This window comes from Cynara cardunculus, assembly GCF_001531365.2.
Source record: "Cynara cardunculus var. scolymus isolate 2C chromosome LG 13, CcrdV1, whole genome shotgun sequence".
Lineage (NCBI taxonomy): Eukaryota > Viridiplantae > Streptophyta > Magnoliopsida > Asterales > Asteraceae > Cynara > Cynara cardunculus.
The window spans coordinates 8,444,903-8,458,614 of record NC_037540.1 but is presented as its reverse complement, the minus strand read 5'-3'; the positions used below and the strand labels follow the sequence as shown (position 1 = coordinate 8,458,614).

The 13,712-nt window shown below is 37.8% G+C and overlaps 1 protein-coding gene across 1 annotated transcript; it reads right to left on the bottom strand.

Moving 5' to 3' along the window:
* Positions 1 to 4,407: 4,407 nt before the first annotated feature.
* LOC112524404 (1,4-alpha-glucan-branching enzyme 1, chloroplastic/amyloplastic-like) lies at positions 4,408 to 13,712 on the bottom strand. Its single transcript, XM_025134194.1, has 14 exons — positions 13,635 to 13,712; positions 12,219 to 12,341; positions 11,349 to 11,562; positions 10,739 to 10,808; positions 10,376 to 10,645; positions 9,012 to 9,918; positions 8,519 to 8,635; positions 8,043 to 8,105; positions 7,494 to 7,601; positions 6,567 to 6,668; positions 6,013 to 6,080; positions 5,504 to 5,585; positions 5,135 to 5,251; positions 4,408 to 4,746 (listed from the first exon to the last, which is right to left on the bottom strand). Exons 1-14 carry the CDS (start codon positions 13,710 to 13,712, stop codon positions 4,561 to 4,563), a joined length of 2,505 nt encoding a protein of 834 aa, XP_024989962.1. The 3' UTR covers positions 4,408 to 4,560.

The following is a 13,712-nucleotide window of genomic DNA, read 5'->3' as shown; positions in this document are numbered from 1 at the left end:
TCGTTTAAAAATTTGGAAGGCAGGGGTGAACAAAGCTAAGGTGGAACAGATGAATTCCCTCAAACTGTCGCTGGATTCCCTTGATATCAAGGCGGAAAATACTCTTCTCTCACCGGAAGAGATTGCTTCGAGAAAGGACATATTGATGAAAATCAAAGCCTTGGACGAGGAGAACGTGAAGGATCTCAGGCAGAAAGCGCGTCTYAGATGGGTTGTGGACGGGGAGGAAAATTCGAGTTTTTTTCATGGGATCGTCAATTCTAACAAAAGGAGCAACTTCATTCACGGCATTTCCTCTAATGGGGTATGGGTCACGGATCCTTCTGAAATCAAACAAGTGGCCTTCAACTTCTTCTCGGAGAGGTTTCGATCCAGGTCTGTCATTCGGCCCCCTTTTTTATGCAATAATTTTAAAAAATTATCTCCGAATCATGTGAGCTATCTCGAATCTAGCATCTCCATGGAGGAAGTCAGGAAAGCTATTTGGGACTGTGGACCTGATAAGGCCCCTGGGCCTGACGGATTCACGTTTGAGTTCCTTCGATCTCAATGGGATGTCATCAAGTATGACTTGTACCGCGCCATCAAATACTTTGAGTCTACTGCCTCTATTGATGATAGTTGCAATGCCTCATTCATCTCGCTTATTCCCAAATCTGAATCTCCGTGCTCTTTTTCGGATTACCGGCCCATCAGTCTGATAAACTGTTTTTACAAAATTGTTGCTAAGATCTTGGCGTCTCGTCTGAGCTTGGTCATCGACTCGGTCGTAGGGCATGAGCAATCTGCCTTCATCAAGGGAAGAAATATTTTAGAYGGACCCATTATCGTCAGCGAGGTTATATCTTGGGCCAAAAAARCTAACCGTAAATCCTTSATATTTAAAATTGATTTTGAAAAAGCTTTCGATACTTTGTCTTGGGACTTTCTGGAGGACGTTCTAAGGCAAATGAGTTTTGGTGTTAAATGGAGAGCGTGGATCAAAGGGTGCCTCCGTACGGCATCGGTTGCGGTTCTCATTAACGGGTCCCCGACTCATGAATTCCCTCTAGGAAGGGGAGTAAGGCAAGGAGATCCCCTGGCCCCACTCCTCTTCATCCTTGCTGCCGAAGCTCTTAATATCATGATGTCGGAGGCCTCTCGGAAAGGTATTTTCAAAGGTATCAAACTTCCTAACTCCGGGCCTGAAATATCGATTTTGCAATTTGCTGATGATGTCTTGATCATGGGTGAATGGACAAGAACAAATGCCACTAATCTGATTCGGCTGCTGCGTTGCTTCCAACTATCTTCGGGGCTGAAGGTAAATATGYAGAAGAGTAATATCATGGGTGTGGGGGCTGATTAYGAGGAAGTGGTATCTGTCGCTAGTAGACTTCACTGCAGACCTGGGCTTTTGCCTTTTACGTACCTTGGTCTGCCGATTGGTGGACGCTCCAACAAAGCTGAATCTTGGGCACCTTTAATTGAAAATTTTAACAAAAAATTATCAGCTTGGAAATCCAAAATTCTCTCTTATGGTGGTCGGCTTGTCTTGATCAAATCCGTCTTAGGAAGTCTGGGTTTGCATTATCTCTCGCTTCTTAAGGCTCCTACCTCGATCATCAACAAACTGGAATCTATTCGCTCGAGGTTCTTTTGGGGCGATAAAGGAGGAGTGAGAAAGATTTCTTGGATCAGTTGGAGTACTACGTTGGCGGATAAAGATGCTGGCGGTTTGGGGATCGGTAGTCTTAGAGCCCTCAATCTGGCGCTTCTCGCTCGGTGGTGGTGGCGATTCAAATTGGAGCATAATCACATTTGGAGACGGGTTATCATTGCTCTCCATGGTGATGATGGCGGCATGAACAACTTGGTCAGAAATGGCAGATTTCCGGGACTCTGGAGGAACATTTTAAAAATCCACAAGGAATACAATAGCCTCAATCTTCCTTTTGTGGACTGGTTTCAAAGAGATCAAAGCTCTAACGGGATCAATATCTCTTGGCGATGGGCTCTGACTTCTCACGGTAACTTCTCGGTYTCTTCRATGAGAGCTGCGTATGATGCTAATTCGCTTCTCCAGGTTAGTTTCAGAAATTCTTGGTGGGTCACTTGGGTTCCCTCTAAAATTAATATTCTTGCTTGGCGTCTTCTTCACAAACGGCTTCCGACTAAAATTAATCTTGCTAAAAGAGGAGTGGTTTGTCTCTCCTCCCTATGCCCTCTGTGCGATTGTGTGGAAGAAGACGAGGAACATCTTTCATAGGATGCTCGATATCTCGGCAATTGCTTAAGGATTTGTGCAAATGGTGGAAAGTGGACATTGGACAGGTGAATTCTATTGATAATCTTCTTGACCGTAGCGCGGAGGTGGCTGGGAATTTTTCGTGTAAGAAGGCGTTTATTGGAGTGGTGTATGGATTCTTCTGGATTATTTGGAACCTGCGCAACCGCAAAACTTTCTCTGTTCCTTCTCAGACGATGGCTACTTTTCTTGCGGGCCAGCTTCAGGCGTATTCTTTTTTCTGGTTTAAAAACAGGGTGCCGAAAGTTGTTTTGGCGACTAGTTGGATAGAGTGGTGTAATTCTTCCATGTTTTGTTTTTAACATGTACTCTCTTTTGCTAGCGTCTTGCTAGTTTCTATGCTATCTCGTCTTTGTTGCCGGTCAAAAAAAAAAATTCAGGGACAAAAATATTAATAAATTGTAAACTATGGGAACTAAAATAACAACTTCAAAACCACAAGGATCAAAATTAAAATTATACACAAAAAGTTTGAAAAAGTTGACTTGACTTTAATGCGACATAAAAAATTTCCGTAATTGTAAATACTTTAAGATTTTAAAAAAGTGAGATCGAATCTTTGACTTTAATATGACATAAATTTTTTTTTTTTTTTTTGTTATTTACACTTTCACCTATTAAAAAGTCAAAAGAAGACTTATTAACAACATTACTTATTTCAACCGATTTATGTTTTTTATAAAAATCCATATCAATTTATTATAAATTAGAATGGTTTAATTTTTTTAAAAGTTCTTTATTATCGGTTTGACACCGATATAAATTGTTTATCCAAACACTCAAAATTGTTTATTACCGGTGTTACACCTGAATAAGTTAATAAGTTGTTTTTATAGGCAATCTCAAACACCCCTTAGTGTTATTTTAGTGAAAAGTAAAAAACTAATATTTTGTATTTTTTTAAAAGTGTAAAGTAGATATACCATTTGTAATCCAAATGCTAAAAATATCATTAGTGTTAAATTCAAATTTTTAGTTCACTAAAATAACACTAATAATTTAAATTACTGCATTTTTAATTTTTTTGGTAATTAGAAAGAGACTAGAGAGAGTGTGTGTTTTTCTTCCTGGGTCGAACAAACAGATGAAGAGGAAGAAGAAATTGTTGTTACGTGTTCTTGACTGGATAATTGTTGCCGTATAATATCTTCATCTCATTGTGATTTAAGGTAAGTTTTACTTTCAAAAACATCATTTTATTTGCTTTTGGTGAAGAAACCATATGGTTTCATACTTGGGATTTTGAATGTGTTATATGTTGTTTTTAGCGTAGTTTTTGTGTTTTGATATGTTATTATCAACTAGTTGGAATAAGGGTGATATAATCATGAGAGACGTATATTAGGATAAGAGTGACATAATCAAGAGAGACGTATTTTGGGATAAGAGTGACATAATCATGATAGACGTATACTGGGATATGGGTGACAAAATCAATTGAATGTAAAAAATGGGATTTTGATCATGTGGAAACTGTTATTGCATCTTCATGATGCGAGGAATAGGTGTTATCGCATACTTGTATGCGACAAAGTGGGGTTATCGCACATATATGATGCGATAAAATGAAGTAATTGCATCAAGTTCCTGTTTTAATTTTTCAGAATTTATTTAGATTTAAATATTATCATCATTTTGTCTTATTTGAAATTTTTATCTTTTCACTTTTCCTCCAAAACCCTAGCCTCTAAATGAAACTTTCTACAAATCGTGAAGGTTGAAGAAGGTTGTGAATGTTTATGTTCGTTTAAGCCTGTTCGTTTATGTTCATTTAGCCTATTCGTTTACGTTCGTTTAACATGTTAACAAATGAACATAAACGAACACGAACACACCAGATTTCTAAATGAACAAACACGAACACAAAGATTTTCGTTCGTTTGTTTAGTTAAGTTGAACGAACATGAACAAGCCTATGTTCGTGTTCGTTCGGTTCGTTTATAGCTCTAGTAGGACTCAAAGATCGGCATTGCCTCTGCATTTTCCGTAAATATTTTGACAGCCATAACTTCATTAATAAATTATCCATGATGAATATAATTAATTATGAAATATATATATATATATATATATATATATATATTCATGAATAATTCATGAATAGTTAATAAATACAGTTCTCAAAATATTTATGATTATTTAATAGGATCGTTACATATGTTGGAGCGTAAATGGTTTGTTCTGGTTTGACATGTACGTAAAAGAAGTTAAATAACGAAAGCGGTAATATAATACAAACGGTTCATCGTATTCTCCAAAAGCAACGATAATGATCAAATAAATCTCATGTCGCCGTCGTCTTCTTCTTCCTCGGGTGTTTTTAAAGTTGCAACTTCACTTTCGATGAAACAAGTTGCTTCTTGGAAATTCTCGGCGTCTTCGAAATCTTTATCCTCGACTTCAAGTGAGGCTTCGTCTATGGTGTTGTTTGGACTGTCTTCTTCAACTCGATAATAAACCTTGAAAAATAAAACGTGATCTAGCGCTTAATTTGATCATCGATCATGTATGTACGTTTATGTTTTAAAAAACAAATATGACTGGGGTTTTTTTTTTTTTGATTAACCTGGATATCCAACCCGCTATGCGAGCCGACTAATCCCAGGGCGACCACCTGCTTTGCAGATAGCCTGGAGTCATCGCATTTGAACCTCCGTGGCCACAAGGGAATTTTTATTCCTCCTTGGATTTGAACCTGAAACCTCCTTGTACTTTTGACCTTTGGAGCCAAGCTCAAACCAATTAAACACCACATTTGTGGTTAATATGACTGGTTTACTGTACCATATCAACAAAATGACATATTACAATGGTTGTATATATAGTGGATGTGGGTGGAAGTCTTACCACACAAGTCCGTGGTGGCGAGAGAACTTTGAACGAGTTCGGACGGTTGTTGAAGTTCGTTTCCGGGACTCCCGGTATTCCTTCAGGCGAAGTGAAATGGTCGACATCATGACCAACCTACCAAGATTTGTGAAGCATTTCATGAAATTAGATCGAGTGGTTATCTCCAAACGTCGTTTAAAAGAGATCACGAAGAAAAACTTCATACATCGTTCCCTCCGGCCTAAAAAGTCAACATTTGACTTTTCTGTGCCGGAATTGTTTTCTTTTCGATTCTAAGACCGATATTGATCGCATAAGCTATGAGGAAAGGTCAAACATGACCTTGAAGAATGAAAAGTCGAAAAGTAATCGGAGGATTTTACTTACTCTTCCGTGCCCACCGAATTCCCAAGAATCACTATCGAGAGCAACTCTATATTTCCCCGGTAAATCGCAACCAACCTTGTACCTGCGGTATCACAATTTATACGACTAAGAACCCTACTTGTTTCGAGCTAAAGTTACCTAATTACCCGTCGTATTGTTATGTTAAGTTTGGTCAACAAGGTTATCCAGTAAAAGGGTACTTTAGACATTTGATTAATAATCGAACATTTTTACTAAACCGCAAATTGCATGAAAATAAAATGTACTTGATTCCTATTTTGGTTAACGCACTTCTAAAACCTTCATTTCCGTACCCACGAGATGACATCTCAAACATTTAACTACTTTTTTACCTAATGACTTGTAAATGTTTACTACGATACGGTTTCGCTCACGTGGAATCGATATTGAAAATAGAAATCATAACAAAATACGTTTCATGCAATTTACTAAACTGCACATCGAGTCAAATGTCGCAATTTTGATATGCTCGGTGAAGATGTCCGTACCCATCATATGTCTTATCGGGGTGGAAATTGAAAACGAACACTAGATCTCCCCGTTCAAACACAATAACCTGTGAACCGTAACAAAAAAATGTCAAATTTGGGATTAAAAACACTCTATTTCAAGATAAACATGCAAGGATAATTGTTTGACTTTTAAGGACAAATATATGATCAATCTTTGCATTCAAAATTAAAGTGGATTTCGTTAAAAACTTCGAATGAGAAACATACGATACGTATGATTAGATATAGAGTTTAATGTAGTAATCGAACTATTCCCGGAACTCATAAATTCGCATCAGAATTGAATTTAAAATGGGTTTTTCTAACCCCACCCCCTCCTATGGGTGCATGTGAGGGGGATGAGATTGCGTAGGGGGGTGAGTATGTGAGGGTGAGAGTGAGTGAAAGTTGTGAGGGTGAGAGTGAGGGTTGGTGTGAGGAGGAGGGGGTGAAAAGTGATGTAGGGGGTGGGGATATCAACCCCTTTAAAATTTGGGCAGTTTGACCTCAAAAGTCAACGGTGCTGATGAATTGCACAAAATATTTTGTACCTTGCCGTCTTCGTCTGTGCTGCTCACTATCTGTTTGGCCGATGTGAGGAAGGAAAACTTATCATCGAGCAAGTTCATAGCTCTATCGAAAGCGTTCATAAACTGCATAAAAAATCATGGGGGATGAGGCCAAATGCAGAGATAAATGACGCTCCCTTTCTATGAAAGATGAAGTATTTTGTCTTGATTTCTGACCACTATCGTTGTTAGGGCTGTAAACGATTCGTTTGTTTAACTTTAACGGAACAAACGAATGAAAACGAACACATAAGCGAATAAATTTCCTTGTGTGTGTTTGTTCGTGTTTTGTTTATGTTTGTTCGTTAAGATGCTAAACAAAAAGTAAACAAACGAGCATAAATGAAGACAAACGCTTAAATATATAATGAACATAAGCAAACATTAACAAACGGATTACGGTATGTTCACGAACGTAAATAAACGAACGAGACCATTGTTCATTCTCATTCATTTAACTGAACAAACCAAATCTTGTTCGTATTGGATCATTTATAGATAAACAAACTTGCTGACAAACGGTTCACGAGTGGTTCGTTGACCGTTCGGTTCATTTATGGCCCAAAGAATTGTTAGATAAATTGATGATGTTGATATAGGTCACCAAATTCTTCAATCTTGACATAGTGAGGGTATTTTAGATATTTTTGATATATAGTCGATACACTTTTCTTGAACTATGTTTCAAATTACCAAAGGGCCTTTGGTCTAGTGGTATTGTAGCCTTTGGCCTCCTAGGAGGTCAGGGGTTCAAATCTCACTATAGATGATGAGGGTGTGTGAGTTTATTTGTTGCATTTGCTGTATATAAATATTATATACTTCAAAAAAAAATATGTTTCAAATTCTAACATTTCAATGTTCATGGAAAGGAGGGAGAAATGACAATTAGATAGTCAATTACCGAACCTTGTATCTTAAGTGTTGCGTGTCGACAAGTTCCCATTGGCGTCTGCACTTCTCGTAGCTCCAGTCATTGCCTAATCTAGGGAAATCAATCCACTCGGGATGGCCAAACTATAACAAATACTCGTAAATATTACTCCATTAGACATAAGCAAGAAATATAGCATTTGCTTGATGACAAAAGTATACACGCACATAAACATGCATGCATACACACATATACATGCACGCATGCATACATACATATATTTATATATGTACACACACAGAGAAGCTTTATCCCCACATACGGGTATGTGAGAAGATCAAACCAAATGAACCCAGTATATTTCACCCGTAGGTGGGTAGGGGGTGAGGGATGTAAGCAGACTTGTCATCTCATCTACTCAAGAAGAGTGCGTGAGTATTTGCTGTATGTAAATATTATATACTTAAAAAAGAGTAGAATTTTTTTAAGTATATGAACGAGGTCACGAATAATCTACATAGTATGAAAGCATGAAGTCGAGTACTTTCTTGGTAATCCGTATGCAACAATTGGCATGCTCTTACCTCATTTCCCATGAAATTAAGGTAACCTTCTCCACCCAATGCCATCGTTATAAAATGAATCATCTGTAAAAACGATAACATAATATCAATTCATTGGAACGTAAACAAATTGATGCATGGCGGGTATCGTTGCAAATCATTTGTGTCGGGACCGTGTGTCCCTTGTGAAGTTCCATGTACTTTCGAGTCTGACTTTATGAGGTCCAACACATGTATTCTCAATTCTAAATCAATGCGAGTTCCTTTTTCCAATTTTCAAGATGGCTTTGACGAGTCGAATGAAGCTTATACCAAATCATATACATAGAACAACATTGTCGCTACATTAAAATAAATCCATAACAATTTCCCAAACTTTTAAACCTAATAGGTTTGACCTCAAAAAGTCAAAGTCTACCTCTTGTCCTTCGTGATATCGACCAACAAGCACAATCCACGCCCATGAAATGTAATTAACAAAAGCGGGGAAAACGAACCTTGTGAAGTGCTATCCCACGATCGATAGTTGGTGAAGCGTCCATCAAACAAGACATCCCGGAATACATTTCATCATCCATAAGGAAAAATGCAATTGTTTTGTCTCCAACAATCGACTGCATTTGTTGCAACCCACAACAAATAAATACACAACGGTGAGAGATGATATTATCGAAAAGTTTTTAAAAGGGTACTCCTTTTGTCTCCCAAAAAATGCAACGTTTGACTTGACACATAGTCTGATGAGGTCTTTGACTAATATAGTAATACTCCCTCTGTCCCAAAATAAATGTCCACAATGAAAAAACGCACACAATTTTAGAAATGTTACACTTTTTATGTTGCATTTGCTTTGTAAACTAAGGGAGTAATATCTTTCTACCATTTTCCCACGTTCTTCATTATTGTGGGTCCCATCTTCAAGTAAATGGGACCCACAAAATTAAAACGTAAAACGGCCTAAATGAAGAGGGCTCGAGTAATTCATTATACCTGGTCATGACTCTCGGCATAAGCAACACATTTCTCGGTGTATCGTCGATTAGTTAAACTCCTTGATATATCGGTCATTGACCACTCATCATCGTTTTTGTTCTTCAAGTAGTCAATCCATTTATCGGGAATAGCCATAGCTAACCGAAAATCAAACCCGATCCCACCCTCATCCACGGGCCTACAAAGACCGGGCATTCCGGAAACATCCTCCGCAATCACTGTTGCATCCGGCAACAACGAATGAATCAAATCATTTGCAAGCATCATATAAACTACTGCATCAACATCGGTTGATTCACTAAAGTACTCATGGTAGTCCCCCGTAAAGGCAATGTTGATTCCGTGGTGATGATATAACATGGAAGTTATCCCATCAAACCGAAACCCGTCAAACTTGAACTCCTCGAGCCACCACCTCAAGTTTGATAAAAGGAAACGAAGAACCTCCCAGTTCGAGTAATTGAAAAGCCTGCTATCCCATAACGTATGGTAGCCCCGTTCCCCGGTATGGAAATAAGAATCTTGTGTGGCTTGGCCAACATCATATCCGTTGAGCCCATCGGTGATATTGCTACTTACATGGCTATGAACAACATCCATCAAAACCCGTAAACCTAAACTATGTGCTTTATCAATTAAATATTTGAGGTCTTCAGGTGTTCCTGATCTACTACTCACGGCAAAAAAGTTCGTAACATGATAGCCGAATGATCCGTAATAAGCATGTTCCATTATGGCCATCAGTTGGACCGTGTTATAGTTGTTTGCCCAAATCCGAGGTAAAACATTGTCCGCAAACTCTCGGTATGAATTCACTCGAGGTTCTGAACCACTCATCCCGACATGAGCCTCGTATATTCGTGGTGCCTCGGGTTTTGGTGGACGGGGGTACGAAAATTCATACCTACATGCACGACAACAAAGTGAAACTAATATCTAAAATGGGAATATCTAGATTTTGAGTGATCAACCATCATACTTTCAGAAAATTGATGCTCTTTGTACTATTGTTCTCTACTTCTCCAACTAAGATGCCAATTTACATTTATACCCTTAAGGTGCATTTGTTAAGCAGACGGGACTGGACAGGTGAGAGCGAGGTAGGCAGGTAAAAGGATTGTGGAAGGTTTTAGGGTTTTAATTTGACATGGGTAGCTTAGTAATTTATCAAGTTTGTCCCATCTACTTGATTTTCGTTCCACCGATTTTGGTGGGACAGAAAAAAATGCATTTTTGTCCCATTCAGTCCTGTCTAGTCCCGGTCTAGTTGTTGCACTAAAAATGGGATAACAAATTTTTGTTCTATCCTGTCAACACGATCAAATTTGGACTCGGTACATAATACGAATAAGATTTTATACCTTTCTGAAGCCGGTGGGTCCCAGTTAACGCCATCGTAAGGGGAAGCAAATCTAGTAGAGTCAACAGTGGCATACTTTATCCAAGCTGGGAGCCGGTCAACCCAAACTCCATCATTGTGCTTGAATCTGAACTTTACCCTTGAATTATGAGGAATAGCTGAATTCCCATCGACATCGGGAATCTTGATGTGCCATACTCCGAACTGATTTCTTTCCATCTTGTGGTTGGATCCATCCCACCCGTTAAAATCTCCAATTAGTTGTGCTTCCCTGATCACATATAGAGTGAACCCTGATCAGAATTTTGGACAAATAATATGTGTAGCAAAAAGGTCTAAAGAAATGGTTACGAGAAGAACATACTCGGCAGCTGGTGCCCATTCACGATAGACGATGCTCCCTTCTTCTCTATTAAGCCCGAACTTCAAATAACCTATGGCAAATTGGCAAATTTTCAAGGAAAATGACTTAGCTACCTTTTGTAATCGTTACAATATAAATTGTCCAAAATAGTCAATCAGGTCTTTCCTCTTCGCTCTATAGCCACCTTTCCAACATTCTGACCGAAATAGCTGGAGATTACGCAAGTGTAGCGCTTACACGACTTGCAAAACCCACTTTTTCCGATAAAATAATCAGAAAATTAGACATTAAGCAAGTTGTGTTTCCATAATGTCTATGTACGCCAGTAGCACTTATGCAGCTTGCTTAACGTCGAATTTTTCTGATTATTTTATTGGAAAAAGTGGGTACGCAAGTTGTGTAAGCGTTACTTGCGTAATCTCCGGCTATTTCGATTAATTTCTTGAAAAGGTGGCTATAAAATAACGAGGGGAGGCCTGACTGGCTATTTTTGGACAATTTCCCTAATTCTAATCCACAAGATTCCCCTATTGTCATCTCTAAAGGGTGGTTTCGACATCCGATTCTGCAAAGTCTAGCACATTATGGGTTTCGAATTTTGTGTCATTACCTTTTGCGAATTCTTCAAGACTTCCTTCATGTTGATCAATAAGTGTTTTCTGTTCAGCAAATCTCTTCATTCTATATTCAAATTGATCTTTGTACGGTCCTAAGCCAGGATCGAGCTCCAAAATTCGTAACTTTTTTGCGTTTGCTTTGATTCTCATCGTTGCTGAAAGGTCGTCATCTGTCACAACGGCAGGGATGGTGGAATCATGATTTGCCTGAGAACCATATGCACCATGTTATATTAACCAATTCGATTTGACAAAGTAAAGAAATCTTGCAGGCCAAAATCAACAGCACCAACAAGATTTAGTGATGACGATGGGCAAAATAAGCGATTTTTGCTTGAAACGTTGCTAAAAAGGAGATGTCATAATTTTCATCGGATATCCCAACATAAATCAATAGTATGTATAAAGGCTATGTTCGGCAAACTAGATGATAAGCTAGTTGTTGGCTGAAAGGGCGGCTGTTGGTGAATAAGCTAGTTGTTAGCTGATAAAAACTAGTCACGTTTCATGTTTGGTAAAAACTAGTTGATAAGCTACATAACAGTATAAAATGACCTATAATGACATGTTGAAAAATTAACTGGAAAAATATAAGGGGCATAATTGGGAAGAAAAAGTTTTGAAAGACCTAACTTGTGGTTAACCAAATGGGGATTATCAATTAACTCAAAAAATAAGCTAGTTTACGGTTTCCAAACATGGCCAATATGTAACGGTGACAAAGGGCAAATACGTAAATCTTGACTTGAAACGTTGCTAAAAGGCAGAAGTTACGATTCTTAATTGATAGTCCCAAAATGGGAACAATTACGAACTACTCTTCTAATTAGGGTGCATAACAAAAGTATAGAAGACAATCATACCCTTGTTTGAGTTGATAATAATCTTGTCGTACGAAATAATCTTGAAACGAACGGCAGTTTTGCGGGTCCCAACCTAAATTTTGTAAGCTGATGTGGAACGATAAACAAGTTGCTTCCTGTAGCCTGTCAATGAATGCTCAAGTATTATAGGATTAGCCAAATGACCAAAAAGAACACCGCATTCAACTCACCAAGTAAATGTCTTTCTTATACTTCGACTTGTATTTAATGTCATACAATGAACACAATTCAAGAAAGTTCAATAATTAATCATCGTATGAAGGATAAAACTTAAAGATCCCGACAAATTATCATAACAAATAACTCTGTTTCATATCTTTTAAAACTAAAATTGCAAGTAAATGAAAACATAAAACAGCATAGTTACGGAAAACACAACATGTCATCTAATCCAGAGCTAAAGAAATACTTTTACCATGATGGTTAAACCGGTGACGGTGGTGAGTGTATGAATCTAAATCTACAAAGATTTGCTTTGATTTGGAGGAGAACAAGGGTTCTAATCAAAATTTATTCAAAAGAACCCAATCGCAATTCTCATCGTTCTTAATCTGTTAGCCATTTGCAGCAAAGATATGCAATGAGGAAAACAAAACCTAGATGCTGAAAATTGAGCATAAAAATACAGCAAACTAGAAGAAATTTGATACCGAAGAATCTTTATTGATAACTATGTTAGAATCCATATATCAGTTTTACGAAGCAACGATTTACAACCATAACACCTAAATTGCACATTTAACCATTTGCAGCAAACTTATGCAATGTGCAAAACAATGCCCAAATGCTAAAATTGGGGGGAAGTTTTAAGAAATCCACAATTGGAAGGATCTTGATAACAAAGAGGAATCTTGAATAAAACCATGAATCAGCTTTTGGGACAAAACTTTTTAACCAAAAGAAAGTAGAAACACCTCAATTAGACATTGATCCCTTGCATCAGATGCATGAAAAACAATACCCAAATGCTAGAAATGGAAGAAAAGGGCTAAATGAATCAAGAATTGTTAGGCAATGAGGAATCTTGGTTAAACCCTGAATGTGCTTTGGAAGCTAGGACTTTAACCAAAAAAGAAACCCTAAATGGCACATGAATTGTATGCAACAAAGCAGACCCCATGAGGAATCTATGGAAGAGATTTGTGTTGTAAGAGAAACCCCAATATCAGCTTTTAGTAAACAGAATTTGTTAAATAAAACCAACACCAAGATAGCACATTGATCACCAAAACAAAACCCAATTGCTAGAGATGGAAGAAATGGCTACATAAATCAAGAACAATGGGGGAATCTTGATCAAAACCCTAAATCAGCTTTAGGAATCAAAGCAAATTCAAATGCTATAAGTGGAAGAAAAGACTAAAAGAAGTCAAGAAACTGAAGAATTTCCTTTACCAGTGAAGAATCTTTACTGGAGAATTGTGTTAAGAACCCAAGATCAGCTTTAGGAACAAAACCCAAAGAACCATACAT

Coding starts and splice junctions, on each gene's coding strand:
- LOC112524404 (XM_025134194.1), bottom strand. CDS start 13,712: ATGTATGGTTCTTTGGGTTTTGTTCCTAAAGCTGATCTTGGGTTCTTA. Junction 6,081..6,566: donor GCACAGACGAAGACGGCAAG/GTACAAAATATT, acceptor TACGGTTCACAG/GTTATTGTGTTTGAACGGGG. Junction 5,586..6,012: donor CCCGATAAGACATATGATGG/GTACGGACATCT, acceptor GTGATACCGCAG/GTACAAGGTTGGTTGCGATT.